Source organism: Protopterus annectens, chromosome 3.part0, assembly GCF_019279795.1.
Source record: "Protopterus annectens isolate FY-2018-M chromosome 3.part0, PAN1.0, whole genome shotgun sequence".
NCBI classification, from domain to species: domain Eukaryota; kingdom Metazoa; phylum Chordata; order Ceratodontiformes; family Protopteridae; genus Protopterus; species Protopterus annectens.
The window spans coordinates 547,754,654-547,780,680 of NC_056731.1; the positions used below are offsets into that span (position 1 = coordinate 547,754,654).

The 26,027-nt window shown below is 41.3% G+C and overlaps 1 protein-coding gene across 1 annotated transcript in view; it reads left to right on the forward strand.

The window, feature by feature from the left end:
• Positions 1 to 24,054, forward strand: part of PRPF4B (pre-mRNA processing factor 4B) — a 1,467,347-nt gene extending 1,443,293 nt beyond the window's left edge. The window contains exon 14 of the mRNA XM_044065612.1: positions 22,773 to 24,054. Within this exon, the coding sequence (XP_043921547.1) occupies positions 22,773 to 22,976 (204 nt within the window). The 3' untranslated portion in view covers positions 22,977 to 24,054. The remainder of the gene's footprint in view (positions 1 to 22,772) is intronic.
• The last annotated feature ends 1,973 nt before the right edge of the window (positions 24,055 to 26,027 follow it).

Sequence of the window (26,027 nt, forward strand, 5' to 3'; positions counted from 1 at the left end):
CTACAGGTTTCACTTCCACACCTTACCAGTAAAAAGAGGAATGCCAAACTTACCTCCAACTCAAAGAACAGAAGCTCAAAACCAGGTAATTCAGTTAACCAACATGAGAGCTGTGGAAAGGGTGCCAGTAAATCAACAGGGCAAAGGATTTTATTCCAGACTCTTTCTAGTCCCAAGAAAAGAAAAAACTTGGAGACCCATTCTCGATCTGTCCGTCTTAAACACATACATCATCGTCCCAAAATTCAAAATGCTGACCTTACAACAACTTCTTCCCATGCTGGGCAAGGACTGTTGGCTGGTGACTCTAGATCTCAAGGAGGCATACCTGCACGTCCCCATACGACCAATTTGCAGAAGATACCTCAGATTCCTTGCAGGATCAGAGCATTATCAATTCTCAGCATTGCCTTTTGGCTTATGTACTGCGCCCAGAGTATTCACAAAATGCCTGGCATCAGTAATCGCTCATTGCAGGCTACAGGGAATTCAAATCTATCCTTACCTGGACGACTGCCTGCTACAAGCGGACAACAGAGACAAGCTGACAACAGATTTACAAAGGGTCATTTGCTTGCTACAAGCCCTGGGATACACAGTCAACTTAAAAAAGTCAAGGCTGATACCATCCCAGACAAGAACCTTCTTGGGTGCAGAACTGGACACAGTAAAACAAATGGCATTCCTGACTGCAGAAAAACAAGAACAACTACCTCTCTACTTCTTGGCATTAACAAAACAGAACAAACTAACAGCAAGAAAGGTGCTGCAGGCCTTGGGATTCATGGCATCATGCATAATTTTGATTCCTCATGCCAGACTGCATATGAGAAAGCTACAGTGGTACCTAAAAAACTTATGGTCTCAACACAGGCACAGCTTAGAAACCGAAATACCACTAATCCCATGCCTGAAACAAGAATTCCTATGGTGGGCCCAAGCATGCCAGGCAAACCTAGGTTTGTCATTCCACAAAGGTCAAGCGAACCAAACCATCACAACGGACGCCTCAGACCTAGGCTGGGGAGCACACATGTTGGACAAATGCATACAAGGATTGTGGACCCCAGACCAGCTGCACCTGCACATAAACCAAAAAGAAATGCTGGCAGTACAACTAGCAATTCAGAAATTCAAACCTTTCCTCAGGGAAGGACATTTATTGATAAGGACAGACAACACCACAGTGATGTGGTACATCAACAAGCAAGGGGGCACGCATTCTTACCCCCTATGCAAAATGACTATGGACCTTTGGAACATGGCTCTGAGCTACAACATCCAGTTACAGGCAACCTTCGTGCCAGGGAAAGAAAATACCCTAGCAGATATGTTAAGCAGAACCACCTCGGATGCTCACGAATGGATGCTGCACCCGGACATCTTCAAGACCATCACAAGAAAATGGGGAATGCCACAAATAGACCTATTCGCATCCCCACTCAACCACCAGCTCAGGAAATTCTGCACAAGGACTTTTCACCCGCTTGCATGGAAGGTGGACTCCCTTTCCTTCAGTTGGAAAGGACTGACAGCATATGCATTCCCACCTCTTCCTCTGATACACAAAGTACTACTGAAAATCAAAGAGGAACAACCAAGGATGATTCTAATAGCTCCGAATTGGCCAAGGCAACACTGGTATCCCCTACTGAGGAGCATGTCTCAGGGGATAATGTGGTCAATCCCTCTGATGCCTTTGATGTTAACTCAGAACAACTACAACATCCTGCATCCAAACCTAAAGACCTTACATCTTACTGCCTGGAACATCACTTAAGAACAACTGACCCAGAACTATCTCAAAGGGTTAAAGACATTATACTGGAAGCCCGCAGACCTTCAACAAGAAGGAACTATGCAGGAAAATGGAAAAGGTTTGCCTCTTGGAGTGAGGAAAGAGGAAAAGAGGTGTCAAACATAGACATTGCTAACATCCTGGAGTACTTGGCAGAGCTTCTACACACAGGCCTGTCATATTCCTCCATCAAGATACATGCTTCAGCTATTTCTGCAAAATACAGTTCTGATCCTCCGGTCTTCTCACACCCTTTGCTTAGGCAATTCCTCAGAGGAATCAAGAATGTAAAACCTCCTAGGAAACCACCACTACCAGCATGGGACTTAAATTTTGTACTAGAAAAATTGACACTTCCCCCTTTTGAACCAGCAGGAACAGCGGATCTGCAACACCTATCATGGAAAACTGCTTTTCTTCTGGCAATTACTTCAGCAAGAAGGGTTTCAGAACTCCAGGCCTTAATGGCAGTACAACCCTTCCTGATCTTCCATCGAGATAGAGTCTCCATGAGAACTAATCCTACATTTATGCCAAAGGTGGTATCTAGAGTGTCCTTAAACCAGGCAATCCACCTACCTACCTTCTTTCCAAACCCACAGAACGGGGGGGAAAGGCTCCTGCATACTTTGGATGTACATAGACAGTTACGCTACTACCTGGACAGAACCAAAGGCAACAGAAAAACTGACCAGCTGTTAGTGGCCTATGCACCAGGAAGGGAAGGAAAAGCAATTTCCAAACAGACAATCTCCAAATGGATAGGAAATTGCATCAGGTTCTGTTACTCCTACCATGGAAAACCAATGCCACAGAACATAAGACCTCATTCAACAAGAGCCACAGCCACTACCACAGCTTTCTTACGAGGAGTGGCAACCAAGGACATTATTGAGGCGGCTACTTGGACCTCCGTGCATACATTTGCCAAGCATTACAACCTACCTCTATATTCCAGATCCCGAGCAGGGTTTGCCACTGCTGTACTGCAAGGGATCCTAACTACACCATAATTATTCTACTTCCTCCACCCCTAGTTTAGCTATGGTATTCTACCCATTTGTTATGACTGCAGATGCATCCATGAAGGACATAGTACAGTTTTGTACCTACCATAAATGTAGATGTCCGAACTGGATAGCATCTGCAGTCAGGATTACCCACCCTCCTTCCCCTCTGTGGTACTCCTAGGGTATTTACACTCCTAATAGCTAGCTGGGGGGGAGTCTCTTATGGTGTATTTGTTTGTATATATGTACATACTTTTGTATTTGCCTTCTACTTTATTTGTATACATTGGCATTTATCCAAATTTAGCCTTCCATGAGGGCAACTGGCATCTGGGGCAAGAAACACTGAAGAAAATGGCGTCGGCCGATGCTTTTATACCCGAAGACCAGCAGAGATGACGTCGGGTGAAGTGCGACATCGGCCGAAGCCAGACCCAGACTTTGGAATCCGGCCGACTGAAGGGCTGCCTGACGACAGGACTACCCATTTGTTATGACTGCAGATGCTATCCAGTTCGGACATCTACATTTATGGTAGGTACAAAACTGTACTTTTCATCTCCTTTTAAAACCTTTAATTAGACTCAGTGATGCTGATGGGGCATAAGTTTCCCTCCATTTTCTTCTCACTTCATATGTTTACAGTAATTATTACTTCTGGTTGTCCCCCTCCCCCACAGCCCCAGTGCATGCGCACGCGCACACACACACACACACACACACACACACACACACACACACACACACACACACTCACTCACTCACTCACTCACTCACACACACACACACACACACACACACACACACACACACACACACACACACACTCACACTCACACATGGACAAGATTTCCCCTCCCATTCTTCATGCAGACTAGCAGTGGTGGGATATAATTTAGCTCAGGAGGTAGAACTGAACCCCAGAGCCCTGTACATTATCCCAAGACAGTAGCTGGGCAGAACACCAGAGCACAAATGGTCCCCAACAAATGGATGTTAAACAAGGACATGTTCTTGCAAGTTGGGGGTGTGGTTGGTAGATTTTTTTGCCTCTCCAGAAAATGGACAGCTGAGCAGATATTGCAACAGGATGCTAACACCTTCTCCAGACCCTGGACAGATCTGTTTCTGTGAGCTTTCTCTCTACACCCTTGATCCACACAGTGTTGCTAAAGATAAGGGAGGCCTGACTGCACACAGAAGACAAGACGGTAGCCACCGAAAGTGAAGTAGCCATAGGTTTCCCACAGCTGACTGGGTATCAGGCCCAGTACTCCCACAGCCTTTTCAGACTGGCACAGGACTTTATGGATTTCATGAAATCCAGACAGCCAGCACCTGAAAAAGATCCTACTCCAACCCCCCCCCCCCCAAAAAAAAAAAGAAAAGGGATCCTTCTCCCTAAGGGTGCTAAGAATAATCTAATTCTGAGGTAGAGGAGCTGGCATATGTAGATTAGTTCTCCCCAGCCAGTTTTCATAATTCTGCTTCTGAAGACACCATGTCCTGTATCTCCTCGCCACCTGAGAAGTTGTCCTTGGGAGGTACCCTTTTCAAGATGAAGGAATCCTTCAGCTAGAAGTGTAAGACGTTCTCCTAGGGACAGACTTGGCACAGAGAACTTCTGGGCCTGCCTGAACTTAGACCCTTGGCTATTCATCTAGCACTCAGACTCATGGATGATGTTTTCCATTAAACATCTTTGCAGCCAGATTTCCATCCCCCTGTCCCTAAAAAGCCAAACAGCTTCTGTAGGATTCATGAGTCCTTAAAGCAGCTCTGTAAAAATCCAGTGGCAGATCAGAAGTTGTGTCTTCAGCTTCCAGTAAAGAATCTGGTGGGACTACATCCTGGAATCCTATACCAAACAACAGAGAGAGTAGAGTCATTGACTGGTTTGGTAAGAACATATACAACCCTGTTGCCCTTGCCGTTAGGGCTCTTAGCTTCCAGTTTCTTATGCACAATTACCAGAAATCTAGCCATGAGCAGTAGAGGTAGTCTGCAGAAGGGGGTACAGGACAAGAGTCTTAAGAAAGAGATTCTGGGCTTAATGCAGCATTAGCCCTTAGGTTGCTAGGCAGTTCATGAAGTGTGGCTACGTTGTAACTGATGCATCAAGAAGGACAGCTGTTATAGGGTCTGTAATGAGGAGGCATGCCTGGCTGAGGGGCCAGCCCCTTCCAGGGCTTGGTAAGTTAAAACTCCTTGAATACCTCATTGGATATGGAGCTTCTTTTCAAGCCTTTTGTTGAAAAGATGCTCAAAAAAATTGAGACTTAGGGGGAAACTATGCATTCAGACAGTAAACCTTTTTAATTTCCCACCACCCACATATGTTAGGAATTATCAAAATAATACTACTGGCATTATTTAAGATAATACCTTATTGTTGTCTGTTACTTTAAAAGAAAAATACTTATATCAGTAACTGATTGCACTTTTTTGATCATTGGTATTGTTGCAGTTCTGCTTGTTCTGAGTACTACAGTATCGAATTGCCAACCCGGCGCCCAACCTTCCACAGAAGGCACACACACACACACACTCACACCTAGGGTCAATTTAGAGTGTCCAATCCACCTACAGCATGTCTTTGGGATGTGGGAGGAAACCGGAGCACCCGGAGGAAACCCACACGACCACAGGGAGGACATGCAGACTCCACACAGAAGGTACCCCAGCCAAGGATCGAACCAGAGAACCTCTTGCTGTGAGGCAGCAATAGTAACCAAAGCCCCACCGTGGCCATCCTTAACATTATAAATGCTAAATCTCTTTCAGAAATAATTAAACATTCTACTAGGGAGCCCCAATATTCTGGATCTAGTCCTCACAGATATGGCCACTTATGCATCATCATGCCTTGTTAAATCAGACCATAATTTAGTGGCCTTTTCCTTTAAAACTGGTGGTACATCACCTATTAAATAGCTCTGCGTTTAGGGACTTCTCAAAAGCAAACCTTTTTCAGTTATATAATGACTTGAGTAAATTCTGCAGTAATCCACCTCTGAAGGATCATATTGTTAAATCTGCTATCTGTTTCTCTGACTTCTACTTCCACTTAAATAATTGGTTTGATAAGGCAGTCCCTATCCACAACTAATATAATGACAAGTTTAAAAACAAACTCGTATTATTAAATTACATGACAAGAGAAAGAAAGTGCTTAATGTTTATGAGAGGTCTCATTCTACCTACCTTACGAGCACACTTAACCAAACTAGCAAAAAGCTAAGGAAACCATTACTCAGCACAAAGCTGAGTATGAGCTTAAAATAGGCACTAAAACCAAAAATAACTGCAAATATTTATTTAACGGTGTCAGGAAGTTAAGAACCATCACCCAACAATGGAGCTAGTCCACAGTGATACTGCACTCTGACCTAAAGGAAATAGGTAATATCCTAGCTTACAAATTTAGGGCAAATTTTGCTCCACCCACAGTTTTAGCAATCCAACAGGTTCCACAAGCCCATTCACTTCCTTTAATTACAGTAGAACAAGTTCTGCCAGTCCTTTCAGAAACTAAGAATACTTGACAACATATCAGGTTGCCTGTTTGTCAGTGCCAAATATGTCTTTTCTGAACCACTGTTTAACCTCTTTAATTTAAGCTTTTCCTCTGATTACATTTCTGAAGCCTGTTAAACAGCCGCTGTAATGCCATTATACAATGGTAGTTCAGCCATGGTACCTGGTAACTATAGACCCATTAGTCTAACTAGCTTCATATGTGAAGGTATGGAGCTCATTATCGCAGATTTCTTTAGTCTGGACATTGAAAGTCTCTTAACCCTGGACCCTCATAAATTTGTCTGTATCAAAAGAAGTTTATGCCTTTTTTACCTCATTGATTTCTTTGAAAAAGTTACTGAAGCAGTGCATAGTGGTTATAAAGTGCACGCAGCATATTTGGATCTGGTCACAACCTTTGACACTATTCCCCATGCAGGCATTATCGATAGACTTGTAAATCTGAATACAGATCCTTACATTATGTGATGGATAGCTAACTGGTTGTCTTTGACTGATAGATATGTGGTTAGAGTAGCAGGTGCCAGTTCTGAATGCAAAAAAAAAAAAAAAGCTACAAGTGGTATACCACAAAGCTTAGTTTATATTTCTCAGACCGTCACACCAGCACTGTTGGCCTGTGGTTAGCTAAGTTTGCAGATGACTGTAAATTGGGTGGTGGCATTCAATCTTCAACTGACTCACAATTGCTCTAATATGTCTTAGACCACCTTAAGAATTGGTGCAAGGACACTGATCTCAAATGTAAAAAAATGTAGCATAGTTGATTTTAGTAAAAAAAAAAAAAAAGTTTTACTTATCTTATAGGCAATGCATTTTCCAATCAGACGCTGTTAAAAGGGATCTAGGTATTCTTGTTGATAATTCCATACCATTTGACCGTCATGTCTCCACAGTAGCTCAGAAAGCATTTTATTGGGCCCATCTAATTTCCAGGGGCATCTGCTATAGCTGCAAAGAAGTCTTAATTCTCCTTTATTCATATCTTATCAGACCCATTATTGAATAAAATGCATCTTTGGCATGTATTTATCTAAATACGTCACACATCTTGAGAGACTTCAAAGATTCATAACTGAAAAGATCAGTAGCCTCAAAAATCTTAATTATCAGGAGGTACTGGCAGCCTTTTCTTTGTACTCAGTCTCCTACAGACTCCTCCATTGAGATCTAGGTCTAGCCTTTCGTGCCATGAAAGATCCAGCCCTATTTGACGACCTGTTCCTTTGCAGAACTAATGGTACCTCAGATACTCTGTTAAAGGAACTCAAACTTCGTCAGCAGATAGACAAGTCAAATTGGCGTGATATATATATAACTATCTTAACATATTCCTCATATCTGTAACAGACTTCCACTTCATGTCAGACAAAGTAGCACCTTTGCCATCTTCAAGGTAAACCTAGACAATGTGATGGGAATCTTCAAATTCTCTTCCTGTTTATCTTGTTTTGCCCTCCTTGAGGAAAATATTAAATATGTTTTTTTTTTTTTTTTTTTTTTTTTTTTTTTAGCTAGGCTTGATTGCCTAGTACTTACATATGAACCTAAGAGGTCCTTTATTTCCAAACACTGCAAAGGAAAAGCATAAAAATGGGGAAAAAAGGAGAAATTCTTTCGAGGTGAGAAAACAACTCCAAAGGTAGACCTTGGGGATTTCAGGTCCAGGATACCCATAGGGAGTGTCAATGACTCTTCAGTACCTATTTCTTCACAAAAAAAAAAAAAAATCCCATAACCCCACCCCACACCCCATTGCCTTCCAGAGAGGAGCAGAGAAACTTGGAATAGGTTCTGTCTCTCCTTTTGTAGAATATTGGGAAAATGCCACTTGGGACAGTTGGGTCTTACAGGTCATGCAGTCAGAGTAAGAACATCTGAACTCTTAAGTATTCCACCAGTCTCCAAACACCAAGTGTGCTTACACCCCCCCCCCCCCACACACACCAATAACAGTGGTTCAAAAGAACTGTTACTGGAAAGAAGGATTCTGTTTCAGACTTTTCCTGGTCCCAAGAAAAGAATGATCTTGGAAGGACCATCCTGAACCTATCAAGACTAAACAAGTACCACTCAACCTCAACAAGTCAAAATGCTGACCTTTCGAGACTGTTTCTGTTAATCCTTTCAGCAGCTTTAGTGCTGATCCTTGATCTGAAGTATGCCTACCTTCATATCCTGATAAATGGGGAGACTATTCCTAAAATTTCAGGTAGGAGATTCTCATTTTCAGTTTACTTCCTAGTCTGCTGCAATCAGAGTCTTTATAAAATGTCTGTCTTTATTGATTGATTTTTGTAAGACACACACTTTTATCTGTATCTAGACAATTGCTTGATTCAGTCCTCTTCCACATTAGAAATTCAAGGGCCATGCATATTAACATGGATTGTGTTCGTTGAGTAGGATTAGCTGTAAGCCTTCAGAAATCTCATCTTACACCAGCTAGATGAGCTACCTTTTGTGGGAGTTGTTCTAGACTCAGCAGAGCAGAGGACTTTCCTACCTCAAGACAAGATTCTGTTCTATCTCTCTTTCTCTGTCGCAGTATTTCAGTAAGATGGCCACACTGTGTAGCATTTCAGCCAAGGAGCTTCTTAGGGTGTGGGGTTGCATGGCATCCTGTTTTTTAATAGTTTTGCCCCTGGCCAGGCTACACATGAGGAAACCCCAGTGGTAATTGAGGAACAGGTAGTACCAGCATCTCCACTTTGTACAGAAAAGAGTTCCACTACTCCCTTGCATAAAGAAATTGCATGGTGGATAGAGAATATACACCTGAACAAAGGAGTTACCATCATAATGCAGCCTGGTTCCCATTTGCTGACAACAAATCTTCAGTACTGCTTGGAGCACTCATTTGGAATGTCTGAAAGTCCAAGTGGTATAGGGCAATTTGCAGGAGATGTATAAACATAAAGGATATGATGGCCGTGATCTTAGCTGTCAAGGCATTCAGACACATATGGCAGCCAGGCTCTCTAGGGATCGTAACAGACCATACCGCAGTCATTAAGTGCATAAACAGACAAGGAGGGGCACACATTTACCTGCTGTGCAAACTGGCCATACAGATGTTGGAGGCACACCAGGATTCAGAGCTGATCATGTAGCCCAGTACATTCATGGACAGAATCACATCCTGACAGACAAACCATGTCAGCATTGGACCCCAACACACCAGTTCTAAAGAGGAAATTATTCTTGGAACTTGGAAGGATTGCTCCCCAGGCTAGTGAAAGTGGATAAGGTGTGCATACTAAATCTAGAGTACTTTATAATAGTTTTCAATCTTACAAACACTGGCTAATCTACAATGTATGTACTGTACCTTTGTACTATGCATGTATTCTACCTATGCTCCAAATTTCAGCTGTACACCACAAATCTATTAATTACCTTTATTTTTAAATTAATATTTTTTTTGTTTGTTCTCTCCACTGTAACTGTTGATGTGCCGCATACCACTGTAAAAACATGTCTTTTGTAATTTGTGTTTTTACTGATCATGTCTAACTAAATGTATCTGTAATTTTTCTTTGTGGAGCTTTTCTCCCCGGGCCTTTGCTGAAAAAGGGCCTTTGTGACTCAGTCAGACACCCCCGGTTAACAAATGTAAAATAAAATAAAATAAATAAAATACATTCCTAAGTGAGGAATGCCAGAAATCAACCTTTTTGCTTTTTCAGAAAGCAGACAACTCAGGAAGTTTTGCACCAGGACTTCACAGGCAGAGGCCTGCATGAGAGATCCCTTCTTTGTTTCATGGATGGGTCTATTTCTCTATGCTTGTTCTCCCTTCCCCTCATCCCCAGGGTAATGTAGAAAATCAGGGAGAAGAGGCCAAGAATTATTTTAATAACATCTTTTTGGTCCAGGGGGCACTGATTCTCCCTCTTGGTGAGCAGAGCCATGAAGAAGCCTCCCTCCCCCTTTTTGTGTCCCAGGCTGTTAGTCACCTATCCCAGGACAAGGAAATCTGTCATAGATCTTGTCCTGAGGACCCAGACACTGACAGAGTGGATGACGTAGTGCTCATTCCAATAAGACATCTGTTTTCAGAGGACATGAGTTGCATATATTGAGGCGGTCAGAAAACCCAGCACCAGAAAGTCTTGTATAGCAAAATGCACAGGGTTCTCCCACTGTTGCCGTAACAGAGAACACCAACCAAACCAAGAACAGGTATCTGTGGTCCTCACTTACCTGTCGCACCTTTTCAATTCAGGCTTATCCTATGGCTGCAGCATGTATCTAGGTACCTTTATAGATTCATATAGGTTCATACACAAGTACCAGTCTGCAGATCATTACAAAAGCCTAGCGCAAAAAAAAAATCAAAAGTTCCTTCCAGGAGAGCCATGACAAGCTAGCTCCAGAGGTGAATTTATCTAGGCTTACCTTAAAGATGGCAAGGGTGCTACTCTGATATGAAGTAGTAATCTCTTCCAGACGTAAGAGATAAGTTGAGATATGAATCTGTCATATCAGTGTGCTTTATTTGTCTGCTTATGAAGATTTAGTTCCTTTAGCTGGGTTTTTGAGGTACCATTTGATGTTTATAGAATTTCGCTGTTGCATCTGGGGAGCCCTTGATAGGCCTGAATACCAGAGATTGTTTTCCTCCTCCTAATGGGCAGGTTAACACCCTCCCCTCTGACATCAGACTGTAAGGGTCATCAGCTGGTACTATTTTGTCAGTTCTTTCTTGCCATCAGGCTCAGCTGGTACTATTTTGTCAGTTCTTTCTTGCCATCAGAGCCTGATAACTTATCTGTTGATGTTCATCATATTGATCACTACTGCATTAGTTTTAATTGTATGGGTTATATCCTGCCAAGAGTATAATGGCCGACCAGCTTCCAAAGCTTTGTGGCACTTTCCATGCACCCAAACTGTCTGTCAGCTTAGGCTGAGCTGACTAAAAGATAAGTTTGGGTCTCAAGCCCTTCAAAGCTTTATTGCCGTTGAAAAGTATGCTCCTCTGAGGCTTTTTAGGATTGACGTTTGGCTTGTACTGTTCCTTTGCTGGGCAGATAAGTTCCTTGTAGGTGGAAAAACTTCCATAAAATATTTTTTTGTTTATTATTAATAACTTCCTCTTCAGGAAAGTTATTTTAAAGCTAGCAGTTTGTTTTAATGTACTGACATCAGACTGTACTGTACTTTTAAATGAGAGTGCTTTTTTTTCCTTACAATTTAAAAGCTGTTTAAAGTAACTGAAAAACATTTTTTTTCTGTGAAGGTGTGTTTATTTGGCTTTGCGGAGATGGCAACATTTTTTCAAGTGCTTTTCACTGTATTTTGACTCTGAAAAAAGTGACCTTTAAAGACTTCATTTTCATTGGCACCTGATGCTTATTTTCCCTGGGAAAGAGGCACCATTTTCAGCTTGAACATGGAACAGTCTGTCAGTCCTACAGTCCTACTACCAGCCACAAAAAGAAAAAGTTAAGCATACAGCATTTGCGATCACAGCAGACTAGCAGTTTGGCTCAGCCTCAGATGTATGACTCTGCTGTGGCCATATGTTGTACCTTAGACCACTCATAGTTTTACCCCGGATCTTTCTGGTGTAGCACCTATAGCCAGTATGGACCAGGGGTTAGCCACATCCTCTGTGGCTGTTGGGGGTCTGCTCAGTGCATAAGAGAGAGCGAGAGAGAGACTTCTCAGTCGTAGGAGTGGGAGCAGGGTAGGCTTCCCTGTTTTCTCAGAATGTTGTACTCATCCTTGGGATAGCTGCTGCTGCCATTAATAACACTGTTGGTCCCATGTTTCCTCTCTAAAAGAAACAGAAAACCTAAGCCTGTATCTACTCCTCCTCAAATTTCCAAAGACAAGAGTAGTTTATTCTAGAATATTTCTTAAGTCAGTAAGAGCAATATTTAAAGTCTGTCACTATTTTGGGTCTTATTAAATTATCTGGCTTATAAAGTATTTGGCTCCAGTAATTGCATTCTGCAGGAAAAAGGGTGTTCAAATTCACCCTTATCTCAAAGGTGACCTTATTCAGGTGCAATCCGTAAAAGAACTGGAAGCATCTCTACTTCTAAGCATAGACTGCTACTCAAGCCTAGGATTTTCCCTCAATCTAAAGAAGTCAAATCTCATCCCATCTCTTAAGGATAAGTTTCTTAGGAACCCTCCTGGACACACCCAGGCAGATGGACTTCCTCCGTCAAGAGAAGCTATTCTTCTTAAATAAGTACCTCCAATCTATACTGCTATTGGTATTTTTGACAGCCAGAAAGATTCTCAGGGCCTTAGGGTTCTTCAAATCCTGCATTCTAATGACATCCCTTGCCCAAACTGTGCATGAGGATAATCTAGTAGTATAAAAAAAAGTGTGGTGTCAGCACTAACACCCTTTGAAGCACAAAATAAAGCTTCTACAATGCCTGGAAAAGGACATTCATTTGGTGAGTACAAATTTGTCTTCAAAACATGGAAATTCCCTTCCAGTTCTCATCCATCAGTCTAGTCATGATTTCAGACATCTCAGTTACAGCATGTATGGAAGTCTGATATTCTTCAGGCCCACATCAGTCAGAAGGAAATGTTCATAGTATTCGGGGGCATGATAGTATTCAAAAAATTATGGAAAGGAGGCACCCTGTTGATAACGACAGACAATACCATGTGGTATGTAAACAAGGTAGGATCCACTCTTACCCCCTCTGCCACTTGGTGATGCAGTTATGGGATACAGCTCAGAAAATGGGATTACATCTTATAGCACACTACCTGTCAGGAGAAAACAGTATAACAGATCACCTGAGCAGTATGATATCAAACCTGGTTGATTGGATGTTGAACAGGAAAACTTTCAACACACTCAAAGATAGGGTATGCCAGATGTAGACCTTTTTGCCTCCAAGGTAGTAAAATAATATTCCACAAGGGCTAAGGGTAACATGGCTTGATAGATGGACAGGTCTGTTTATATATGCATTCCCTCCAGTACTTTTATTCCCAAGTTTGCTAATCAGAGTCAGAGAGGAAGGGCCTAAGGTGATCTTGATTTCATCTTTTTGGCCAAGGTAGCATTGATTCCCACTGTCACACAGCATGAACAGTCAAGGAACTGTGGGTGCTTCCAAAGCAAGTGGATCTTTTTTCTCAGAACAGGGGAACCACCATTCACCCCAAATTGAGCACCCCCGAGACTTACCAACATGGATGATTTGATCGTTGTCCCTAAGGGAAATTCCTTACACAAGGACATGTTAGCCATTCTAAAAGAGGCTAGAAACCCCGCCATGAGGAAGTTATCTTTCTTAAAATGGAGGAGGTTCTCTGTAAGGTACCAGACCAAGAGGCAAAAACCTTTGTTCACGCAGCTACCTCTGATATTATCATACTCAGATGAACTTCTTTCAAAAGGCCTTTTTTATTCCTTAATATCTGTAATATCTACCTGCATTCTTATGCAGCCCTTTCTTTTATCCAACCCTCTGACAAAACAATCCCTTGGTGCATCATCCATCTCAGGTTCCTGAGAAGAGCTTGTGCTCCATCTTGGGACCCTAACTGTGTCTTGGAGAAGCTTACTCTCTCAGCGATTGAATCGGCAGGATCCAATGATACAAAGTTTTTAATTCAGAAAACTGCTAGGAGAATTTTTGAGTTGCAACTCTTATGGGCACAAAGCCCTTCCTCAAGTTTATCATTGAATCAAAGCATTCATCTTAGATTTTTTTCCCTAAACCTTAAAGCTGGACAATTTCAGAAAAATCAGACCCAAGTGTTTGTGGTCTTTCCATCTAACAAATCAGGCAGCCAGGTTTAACAAGCAGACTGTGTCCAAATGGATTTCTAATCGTGTCATATTTTCCTACAAATGTCAGAGAAGACAGGTAGAGCCAGAGCATATTTGGACACACTCCACTTGAGGTACAGCAGCTATTGCCACCTTCAGTAGGGTACATCTACCAATGAAATCTTAGAGTCAGCCACATGTTCCTCTGTTTACACCGTTACCAAACACTGTAACCTGTCTTCTTTTTCTAGAACTAGAACTACGTTCACTTCTGCAATCCTGCAGGGCCTCCTAGCTTCACCTTCACTTTCTCCAACCTCTCAACTTTAGCTTTGAGAATCTTCCAAAGGAGTTAGTACTGCATTAGTGAAACAAAATGAGCATAGCTTTGCCATATCTTACCATAACTGCAGATGTTCAAATGTTTTCACTGTTGTAGTAGTTTTAACCCCCCTCCATCCACCCCCTCTTATTTTTTTGGTTGGTGTGGGCACCTTTTCCTTTTCCCCTTATCCTTTCATTCCCTTAATTATTCTCTCTTCCCTTTCAGGTCCTTTCCCCTTACAGTGGCCCTTCTGGAGAGGATATGATTGCTTTGTACTCCTGGCCTAGGATAATGGAGAGTGTGGGGCTCTTGTCCTGGTTGTGGTTAAAGGAAAACTCCACCCTCTCATACAGTTTAACTCAATCGTTAGGTTTCTTTTCTCCCTACAATATGGTTCCAGCATTGTGTATGTACCAGAAACTTGCTTGTAGTTTTTAAAACTTTTATTTCCTTGCATTGGCATCAAAGGAAGGGAAAACCCACCTACATTTTTTTTAAAACTCAGCTTCTCACATACTTTGCAGAGAAATTCGTCTCCACCTGCATGACATCATAGACACAGTTAAATCTGCAGTTTACCCTGTCAGGTACTACTGTCAATATTAGATGGGTAATTAATCCTGCTAATGTCAGAAACACAGCAGCTGATATAAAAAAAGACAGAAACCTGTGGAATTGTTTCTACTGTTTTTATTGCAGAGGGGAGGAGAACTTAACACTTCCTTTTCATAGCAAAACAAAGCAATTATATCAGTCAGAGGTTTAAAGGCAATTGTCAACTCTTCTGACAAATTTACATAAGCAGCAACACAGTATTGAAATTCTAAGCTTTAAGTGCTATTTATAATAGTTTGTGTTAAGATAACTTGAGTAGTAGCAAAGATTTTTGTGACATTTACAGAAAAGTCAGTAAATATTTTTTCTTGTAAAGTATAAATGCATTTACCATTTTCAAGCCCCCCCCCACACACACACACACACAGGACAGAACTGCAGAAAGAGAGTCAGGTGGCAACCCTATCAGCTAGGTGCGCTGATACTGTTCATAAAAAATGTCTTTTATGCTTTGTGTGACATCCTTTCAGAGGGGGGATGCATATCTGGTGCATGCAGATCCATTGTAAGAGATTCCCACTGATTTTGAGTCAGTCCTTGCATTGTCAGAGTAACCATAATATACAGTTAAATTTACTTTAACATACATTTGCTATCACGAGTGGCCTTAGGTCAACTGGTGCCCTAGGCAAAAGGGCTCCATGGCACCCTCCACCACACCACCCGGTGCCCCCCATCCTGGTCTAGCTACATCAAATAAATACTGGAAAAGCGCCCCTACTAGAGTGGTGCCCTAGGCGGCCGTCTAGTTGGCCTATGCCTAAGGCCGGCTATGTTTGCTGTGTGCCCTAGCATTAAGAACACCAAGAAAAGGAAATCAGAAGTACTTAACTGTGTTTAAATACACACACACACACACACACACACACACAGTTGTACACATGTACTTTATATACATATACAGAAACACACACTATGTGTGTGCGCGCGCGCAATATGTGTGCATACAATTAATTATTTATAATAACCAACATAGTGTAAATTAAGCATTATTAATGTATACATTCTGGTAAATGCTGCTCGGTGATTTACTTGGTCACTCACACATTGGCTATGTGTTCCACATGCAATCTTGGTCATGGTCTTTCTGTCAGTATTATTTTATTTGTATTGATAAGTGCATTTAATAGTTGTTATTATCTTTGCCAGTGTGTTTGTGGCTGAAAAGGGTCCTGGGACCAGTTCACTTTCCTGGTTACCAAAGTATAAATAAATATGAAATAGAAAAAAAAAAGAGGGGGAATGTGACCGAAATAACTGAGGAACTAGTAAAGCACATTTTAAGTCTGCATCATTCATGAGAGAGAAAAATCCTCCCACTGAAGGCATTGGAAGTAGCAGACAGAACATGTTTAGAGTCCTACTACTTGTCACTTGTCAATGTGCAGCAAGGATTATTTACTGCAGTGAGAGTTTTCACACCTCAGCATGAGAGTATGTGGGAGGGTTTATCAAGTTTGTTAGGACTACAAAAAAAAACATTTTATCTGCTTTCTTTTTCTGCAAATAGCTAACAGCTATTTATAGCATAGAACAAGCTCTGGCAAGACAGATAAATGAGGCTCAGTCAGGCAAACATAGAAGCAGCTCTTTTCCAGAAGGTGTGTTTAGATGACAGTGCTTCACAGTCCTTCCATTTTATTTTAATGTCATGAGAAAACTGCACTATTTCCTTATATCTGGCATAAGTATCCTTTTCTGTGCATTTAAAGTGTTTTTTGAGTGTATCTGCTTTATTTTCTTAAAAAAAAAAAAAAAAAAATATATATATATATATATATATACTTGTTTCCCACCTTTCTAAGCTAGTATAGTCCACTTTTCAGGTTAGTGCTGACTTCAGGGCTGTGTTACAAATGTCTCTGTTTGCCCATACCTTACTTGGATAGAAGGAAGTTCTCGGTTCACCTGTGAGAGAGGGGAGCTTTGAGCAGCCTATCTGTCCCTGGAGGAGTGGTTTCAGCCCAGAAATTAGTAGTTTATTGGCCATTTTGGGCTAATTTCTATCTCTTTCATTTCCCTGCTATGAATACCGTATTTGCCCGGTTTTGCCCACTGGGCAGCGCCAGTTAGCTAGGGTAAAACTATTCCAGGCTCCACAAAGTCTCCTCTTCAATTTTTCCCTTGGAACTAGACAAACTTTCAACATAAGCACTCAGCCTGGCACTTGCTCAAAACTTATAGCAAACACTTATAAACCCTAGCACTAGACCCTCCTGTACTGTACAGAAGGACAAGGCTCTCTCTATTCGACCTTACCAACCATCCAGCAAAACAGTTCACTGTACTTATCCAGGCATGTCCAAAGGGCAGTTTCAGGTGTACTCTCCAGTCCAACTGGTGAATCTGGGCATTTTGAGGCAATGTTACAACTGCCTCATGAACACAGACAACCCCCCTCCTCCTACCACCAAACACTAATACATACGAGAGATGCATTTATACAGCCAAACTGGAGGCTAAGCTCTCTCAACCCAAGACTGGATGAGACAGTCAGGAGGAGAAGGGAAATACTTGCATCACACCACCAGTCTCACATAAACCCATTAAAGCAGCACTGGAAAAAAACACACATAAATAAATGAAAACATACTTGGAGGCTCCAAATAAAAATCTGCAACACCAACAGAGACCTCCAAAGCAAACATCCAAGCAACCTCCACCTCCAACACAAACCATGAAACACATACTTCACAAAACCAGTGTGTCATGCGATCACAGACCTTAAGGCAAAATAACATACCCAACATACTAGTAATAGGTGACTCTATAGTCAGGCACACTGATGTCCCACTCACTAGGCTGAATAAGGAGAAGGTTGCTGTTAGCTGCCTGTCGGGCGCCAGGATCCGACACATAACACAAGTACTCAGGTCACTCCAGAACAAGTACAAATATGACTCTGTCATTGTCCATGTTGGTGTGAATGACCTGAGCCGTACCTCTCTGGACTACATGAAAAGAGACATGGAAGAGCTCTCTGATCATGTAGCCCAGGCCGGTATGACCCTGACCCTGAGTAGCATCCTGCCCTCACCAAGAATGATACCACAGTATAAAGAAAAAATTCTCGATTTCAACAATTGGCTAAGTTTCTGGTGTCATTCAAAGGGGATCCAGTGTCTGTCCGCCTGGGATGACATGCTTGACAAGCCACGCTGCTTCGCTAGAGACGGCTTGCACCTGTCACCCTTAGGCTTTCGAATACTGGCCAAGGCTCTTGCCACCCCCATAGTGCCTTTTTTAGGCAAGGCTCAAAAGACAAACCCACCGCCGTAAATAGCACAAGTAACAAAAAACTAAGAGTAATGCTACTCAGTGCCAGAAGTCTGAACCTCAAAATGCACGCACTCGAGGCACTCCTCAGTATGGAGAAAATCGATATATGTGCAATAACAGAAACTTGGTTTAAGGCTCTAGAGAGCACCCCAGCACTACCAGGCTACAACTCATACCATACATTTCGGCCACAGAACCCAAACCGAAATACAAAAGGCAGGAGCGTATCCATATTCATCAAGGATATCCACACCTCCAGGTTAGTGGGACAGCACAATGCTTCAGAGATCATCCACGTGCAACTAACAATGGGCAAAACTGCAATTCAAATTGTAGCTTGCTACAGATCACCCACCATGTCCCAGGACCCCCATTCCGCATTTCTGGAAACACTGAGAAACATAAAGGTCCTACCAAACACCCTAATATTGGGTGATTTCAATTACCCAAACATTAACTGGGAGAACTACTCAAGTACCAACTCCCTTGTCCAACATTTCCTAGAATTTATAAACTCAGACACCCTGGTTCAACTGGTCCACATTCCCACCAGAGGTGACAACATATTGGACCTGGTCAACACCGGAGGTCAACCCCTCGCTGGTTAGATCTGACCATAAACAAATCACTTTGGATATCCACATTCCGCCCCCATCCCCGGACAAGAAAACCTCTGTGAAAAACTTTTCAAAAGCAAACTTCACATTACTTAAGACTGAGGTGGAAAGTTTCAAAGCCCCCATGCTGAAGGATAACGCTGTCCAAGCTGCAAAATCCTTTACTAATGCATTCTAATGGCACCTACAAGAATGCATGGATCATGCCATCCCAAGCAAAACCAAGACTCACTCCTCCAAGAAAAGGAAACCAGTCTGGTGGACTCCTGCCATAAACAAGCTGTACAATTGGAGGAGGAAACTAGTACAGAAAAGAGTAAAATCCCTAGTAGGTAAGACATCCCTGATCAGTATCAGCAAGAAACTACGATCCCTCATAAAATCATCCAAGATGAGCTTTGAAAGAAAAATTGCCAAGGACTCCAAAGATAACCACAAGGCATTCTTTAGCTATGTCAAGAATCTAAGTGGCAATGTTCAGATCTGTTCGGGGTTAGTGCAGAATGGCACAAAATACACTGAACCGACTGATGTCGACAACATCCTGGCAGACAGGTTCAGCACAAACTTCACCCCTGTCTCTCGCCCAAAAGGGCCCATAACCATACCAGAAGAATGTAGAGTCCCTGAAATCACAGACACTCAGGTTAAAACAGCTCTCTCCAAAGCCAAAAACACAGCATCGGTGGGACCGGACGGTGTCCCAGGCTGTGTCTTACACGAGCTCAAAGACGGACTAACCCCTCACCTAAACACACTATTCAAACTCAGCCTCTCCACAGGCTACGTACCCATAGAGTGGCACACAGCAACGGTTATTCCACTCCACAAAGGTGGAGCCACAACAGACCCTGGGAACTATCGCCCTATAAGCCTGACTAGCTTGGTCTGCAAGGCTATGGAGCACATCGTCATGGAACTCATTAACAGAGACATTGGGAACCTCCAAACACTGGACCCTACCCAGTTCAACTTTGTTAAGGGCAGATCATGCCTCCTAAACCTGGTGGACTTCTTTGAGACAGTTACCAAGGCTATAGACGAGGGAAGGGTGGTACACACAGCCTACCTAGACCTTGCAAAGGCCTTCAACACCATTCCCCATTCTGGTATTATAGACAAGCTCACCAGCCTGAACATAAACCTCTACGTCACAAGATGGGTTGCCAACTGGCTCACGGACAGAACCCACATGGTGAGATATGCGGGAGCTAGGTCCGACTCTAAACTGGTTACAAATGGCATTCCCCAGGGCTCAGTCCTAGGACCCCTTTTGTTCGGCATATACTTCTCAGAGGTACAGGCAAGCGCAGGAGGACTATGGCTGACCAAGTTCGCACAAGACTGCAAACTAGAGGCTATAATTGACTCTCTGGCTGACACAGACATCCTCCAAAAGGATCTCACTGAGACTAATACCTAGTGTCAAAATCATGGCCTCAAGCTAAATGCCAAAAAGTGCATAGTCATCCCCTTTCGAAAAAACAAAGTACCCGCAAACTACCACATAGGTGGTAGTCCCCTAAATATGGAAGACATAGTAAGGGATCTGGGGACCCAAGTAGATAGTAATCTCTCCTTTGATAATCACATTGCCAAAGTGGTTAGAAAATCCTTCTATGTGGCCCACCTAATCACAAAAGGGTTTGCATCCAAATCAAAAGAGGTCATTGTGCCCCTCTACTCATCACTCATCAGACCCATCATAGAGTACAACGCCCCATTTGGGATGTACCTTACAAGACATCTGCAACAGCTGGAAAGACCACAGAAGTACCTCACCAAGAGGATCACTGGCCTCAAGCAGATGCCCTATGCAGCTCAACTGAAGAAATTACAGCTGTACTTGGTTGCATACCGCCTACTCAGAGGTGATCTCTGCCTGACATACAAGGCCATGTCCAACCCAAAATTGATGGACATGCTCCAACTATAGAAAACCTTATCCCCGTGAGCCACACACTCTAGGGATCTAAACCTCACCACAACAATAAATAGGACATGCTGGAGGGATAGATTCCTGTCCCAGAGACTTCCCATGCTTTGGAACAAGATCCCAATCTACATTAGGCAGAGCTCCTCGCTAACACTCTTCAAAAGAAACCTTGATGAGTGGATGAGAAACAGAAAGTTTACCTCGGGAATCACTTCAGTGGCTCTGCTGGACAGAGGCACAGGGAACTAATCTAAGGGGGCGGCGAAAGCCAACACATTCTGGCTAAGCTTATAAATGCCTTCAGCCAGATCGCCTAGTACCTACTTATGAACCCATGAACCTATGAGTCATATAAAGAAGACTTGAAATGTATTCTGGGAAGAAGGAAGGAAAGCAAGAAAATAAGATCACGTTACCAAGACAGGCCCCATTATCCACCTTTTTGAGAGAAACACATTTAAATTGTAAAAGCAGCATTTGGGGTGATTATGAGGCATTAAAATAGCTCAAAAACAAAGATACAGTGAAAAAAATATGTTTTTTGAGTTCTAGGGTGGAGTTTTCCTTTAAGAAATACCTGAGAAAATGGCATTGTTTGACCACCTTTTTACCCTGATGTGAAAGGGAAGAGCATCAGCTGACCCATTAGGAGGAGGAGCGAAAATTCTTTGGCCTTCATGCCAGCTAAGGGCATCCACAGCTCGTAATCCCAAGTAAGTTACGATTGCAACAGTGAACACTCTCTGACATCTACATTTATGGTAAGTAGGCACAACTGTACTTTCCATGAAGGAGTAGGAAGTATAAAAGGGTTGGATCTTTCATGGCTCAAAAGGTTAGATGCAGATCTTCATGGAGGAGTCTAAAAGAGACTGAATAGCAAGAGAGAGGTTTGCCAGTCTGTCCTGATAACTAAGGTCTTTCAAGCATGAGTGATATGTTTAGACAAATGCACGCCGAAAGGTGCATTATATTTCGAAATTAGTCTGATAAGGTACTAGTAAAGGAAAAGTGAGACTTCATTGGACCTAGTGGAGTTGTTTTTGGAAATTAGCTGAGTCAGATAGAGGGCTTTTCAAAATACTGCACAGACATGGTGGTCACAAAATAAGGAATTATCAGCAAGAGTGCATAGGTCACTTACAGCAGTGTCTGAGTGTTTGGTTATGTCACCTGTATACTATGTGAAAACATTAAGTTAAAAAAAATACATATTCAAGCCAGTTAAGTGATTTGATGGACACGCATCCTCTGTCTCTCTCTGATGTTATGCTAGTTAAATTTCTGTTGTTTAAAGGGAGTGTGAGACTGTAGAGAGAGGGTCCAAGGATGCTGAGTGGTGGAAAAAGGAATAGGTCAGGAAATAAATGGGGCACTTTGAGAGTTTGGGGTTGAGTACCTTATTTGAATATTCCAAACATTTCAAGGTGGGCTTTCTATCTCAGCCTCTCATATAACTTCATGTACTGTTTGTACTAACTTCATACCCCATAATATAAAGTAACAGTTTCAAAACATTTTCACATAAGCTTCATCGGGTCTGTCAGTAATTTGGACAAAAAAATGTCAGTTTTATAGCAATGTAAACCCTGTTTTTATGAGGCTACTGTTGTTTATTTTACTGTGTTGTACTGTTGTGTGTGTATTGTGCTGTATTTTTCATTGTTCATGTTTAAATTGTAGTAGCTACATGTGAAGCATATTTCCCCAGGCCAAGCTGAAAAAGGGCTTTGCGCCCAATCGGACTGTCTCAGTAAACATGTGGAAATAAATATATAACTAAACCATGACCAGATATTCTTGATAATATGATGTCATTTTTATATAGTTGAACAAATGATTTACATTTTTTTACTCACAATTTAACTTTTTAATTTGATTTTACTTTAGGAGAAAGTTACCACCATGAGTACCATTAATCCTACTAGGGACCTTTTGGCCGAATTGATAGGTGGCCAGAGACTTCCAGAAGACCAACGTAAGAAAGTCCATCAGTTGAAAGACTTGTTAGATCAGATTTTAATGTTGGATCCAGCCAAACGAATCAGCATCAATCAGGCATTACAGCATCCTTTCATCCAGGAAAAGATTTAACCAGTTGAAGTACAGAAGTGATGTGACCTAATAAGCTGCAAAGACTGAAGGGTTCAGGAAAAAGTTGAAAATGTGTAAAAGCTTAATTTACTTTATCTTTCACATTCTGGAAGTGTTATTGAAATAACACCAGGTCTGGTGTTTCAAGATGAAGTATGGGTAGCAGATGTGTTTATTTGGGTTTTCATGTAAAAATGTAATTATAAAATATTTAAGATTGTCAAGACTGCTTATAGATTTTGTTACTTGTAAATAGTTTAAACTGGTATTTTGTATTGTAATATTGGATTTTTTTTCTTTTCAAACTTGGCATCATTCATTTTTTCAGATCAGAAAGCATAAATGCTGTTTATATTCACATTTTCCTAGGTGTGCAGGCCACAGCAGCATGCCCTTGGTGTAGTCTTTGCCGAAGGGGGTCTGTTCTTCTTGAGCCTGCCTGCAGGGATGGTTTCCTGTTTTAAAGCAGGTTGTGTACCACTTTCAGTACACTGAAGGTAAGCTAAACATCACCATCACTAGTTTTACGGTATTGACATATTAGGTTAGCTGGTGTGTTTGGTGGGAGACGAGAAATTGTTAAGCTCTGTGGCAGGATTCTTACTTTAGTAGGAATAGAGTTTGTATTTGCTTGTTTTACAATTGCTGCTACTGGTTTCCAGTGTTTTGTTTTGTTTTTTTTTTACAATGAAATTTGGAACATAAGCTCTTGATGTATAGAATGCCTTCAGTGTACTGTTTCTTAAACGTTTCAGTATTTTTATGGACTCACTTATGAAATCTGTCAGGTACAGTTCATTATGCTACAACCAGTCCATGAAGTATAATAATGGATTCATTTTATTGCAGCTTTCAGAGTAGCACTGTTTGAGAAAGGCAACATTTGCACCTTTGTTATACTTTAGGGGAATTAAGCTTGTCTGATTTTGTGTATTGTTTTCATTTTTTGTGATTATGTTGTCTCTCAATACAGGCATAAACGTTCTTCTACTCTTGAGCAAAGCACCTGCTTATTAAAAGCGGTAATTGCTTCTTTACCTTTTTTCTCTTGTAAATAAAGTTTTTTTTAAAAAAAAGAGTGATCTTTGTCATGTACTTAAATACTTTGTTTCTGTTTATTATGAAGTAAAGTGTCCTTTGCATGTAAGAAATGGCTAAGTGCATTGCTGTTCATTTTCACTGCCACACTGCATCATTAGATGATGTTATGATATTTAAAATAATGAATTAATTCTTTTTTTGTGAGCAAGGCATTTGTAGCATGTCATTGCTTCCATGTTGGTAAGTTGGATAACCAAACTTAACCACTGTAGAGCCATTTACTCATAGAATCCCATTGAGAGAATTTTGTTGCTGCGAGTAGGGACCACCCCATAAATTTTTAAATTGTTGAATGACATAATTTTGTAATTTGTTCAGTACCACTTATCCTTTAATTTATAACTGTTCAAGACATCAACTAATTAATGTTTGCTGTTTTTTCTTTTACTTTCCTTTTTTTATGGAGCTGAGAGAAAGGAAACGTCACAGGCTACATCTTCTCCATTGGGTCTGATTTGCTGAGACATCATCTTCACCTACTTTACAAGGTCATTTCTGAGAGCATGTGTAGATAAGCATTTGACAGGATACTAAAGAATGTTACAATATGAAAAGCCACAAGATGAAAACCTTACTTGCAGGCTGTCTATGAGCTTCTGTCCATGGTGTTAACATTTGAGTGACTGGTATTCAGATATTTTAAATGTTCGTGGAAAAGTGTATGTGGTTAAGGAATAGTCCTGCTGATCTCAGACTGCAGAGTTGTACTGGTTTGTGCTGTATTTATGGAGATGCCTAGATCCACATGAACGTTGTGGTTTTACAACCATGTTTGGAGGCAAACTCCTATGCAGTTTATTGGTTACTTCACGGCCAAGGTGCTTTTAAATGCAGTTAATGTTATAACTCACTTGGCAGCCACTTGTGCTATGTCTGCATACCTGCTGGCCCATAACTGCAGTCCTTAGAGTAGCAGAACCAAAAGTGTGAATGGAGGGGGAGTAGGCACAAAGTCTGATGTTGTTGGGTCTCAGTGTATTCACTTACTTTGAGGTACAGCAATCTGTAGATTGATATTTTTAAGTATCAGTGGTGTGGGAGTGCAGCATCCACACTGGGAGGTGCAAGAAGAAGAAGCTCACCTTTGAAGAGCTCTTCAAAGTTGAAATATTAAGCTTTGAAATTTGCTTTTTTGTTGTAATCACAGATTATTTTTCAGAGTGCCGGGACTTACATGTTCAGGTCTTGCACTTCTGATATAAAGCCACTATAACCATCTCTGGAAAACCAGCCCAGTGTAACTTGTGTGCTGTGCTAATATTTCCCACTAGAGCAATTTTGACTTTAGAATTCATTTTCAGATTTTTAATATCTTGTAATGCTTTCTGTTTATTGATTTAAGAAATGTTTGTATGTATGTGTATACATATATATATATATATATATATATATATAGATATATATATATATATATAGATATATATATATATATATATATATATATATATATAGATATATATATATATAGATATATATATGTGCTGCTTTAGTAAAACATTCTGGATTAAGCTGTTTTGTAAAGCACAATATTTGTTCGCTTGTTCTTTGTGTTGTAGGTGCAGTATAATTGAAGACGAGGACAAGAAGAAGACATGAACAAAGGTTTATATTCTAGCAAAAGTTAAAACTGTTTAGCTAATTACCTGTAGCTGTACAGTATGTACACTGATGTATACCAGGATAAGAAATATGGTTTTGCAAAAAAATGCATGATGCTGCTCAGTAAGTATGCTTGCAAATGGATTATTTGTGAAAGTACAGATTGTCTTTGAACTTGCTTATGCTTACTATGTGCGCACATGTGTGCACGTACACACGTGTTTCATGAATTCCTTGATATTTCTGTGATGCCACAGTTATTGATAGTATAGCTACCTGCAATCTTTGTAAACAGCTTTTCTTTGCGTGAGTAGTCATAAGAATCATTGAATAGAGAGTGGTTACTAGCTT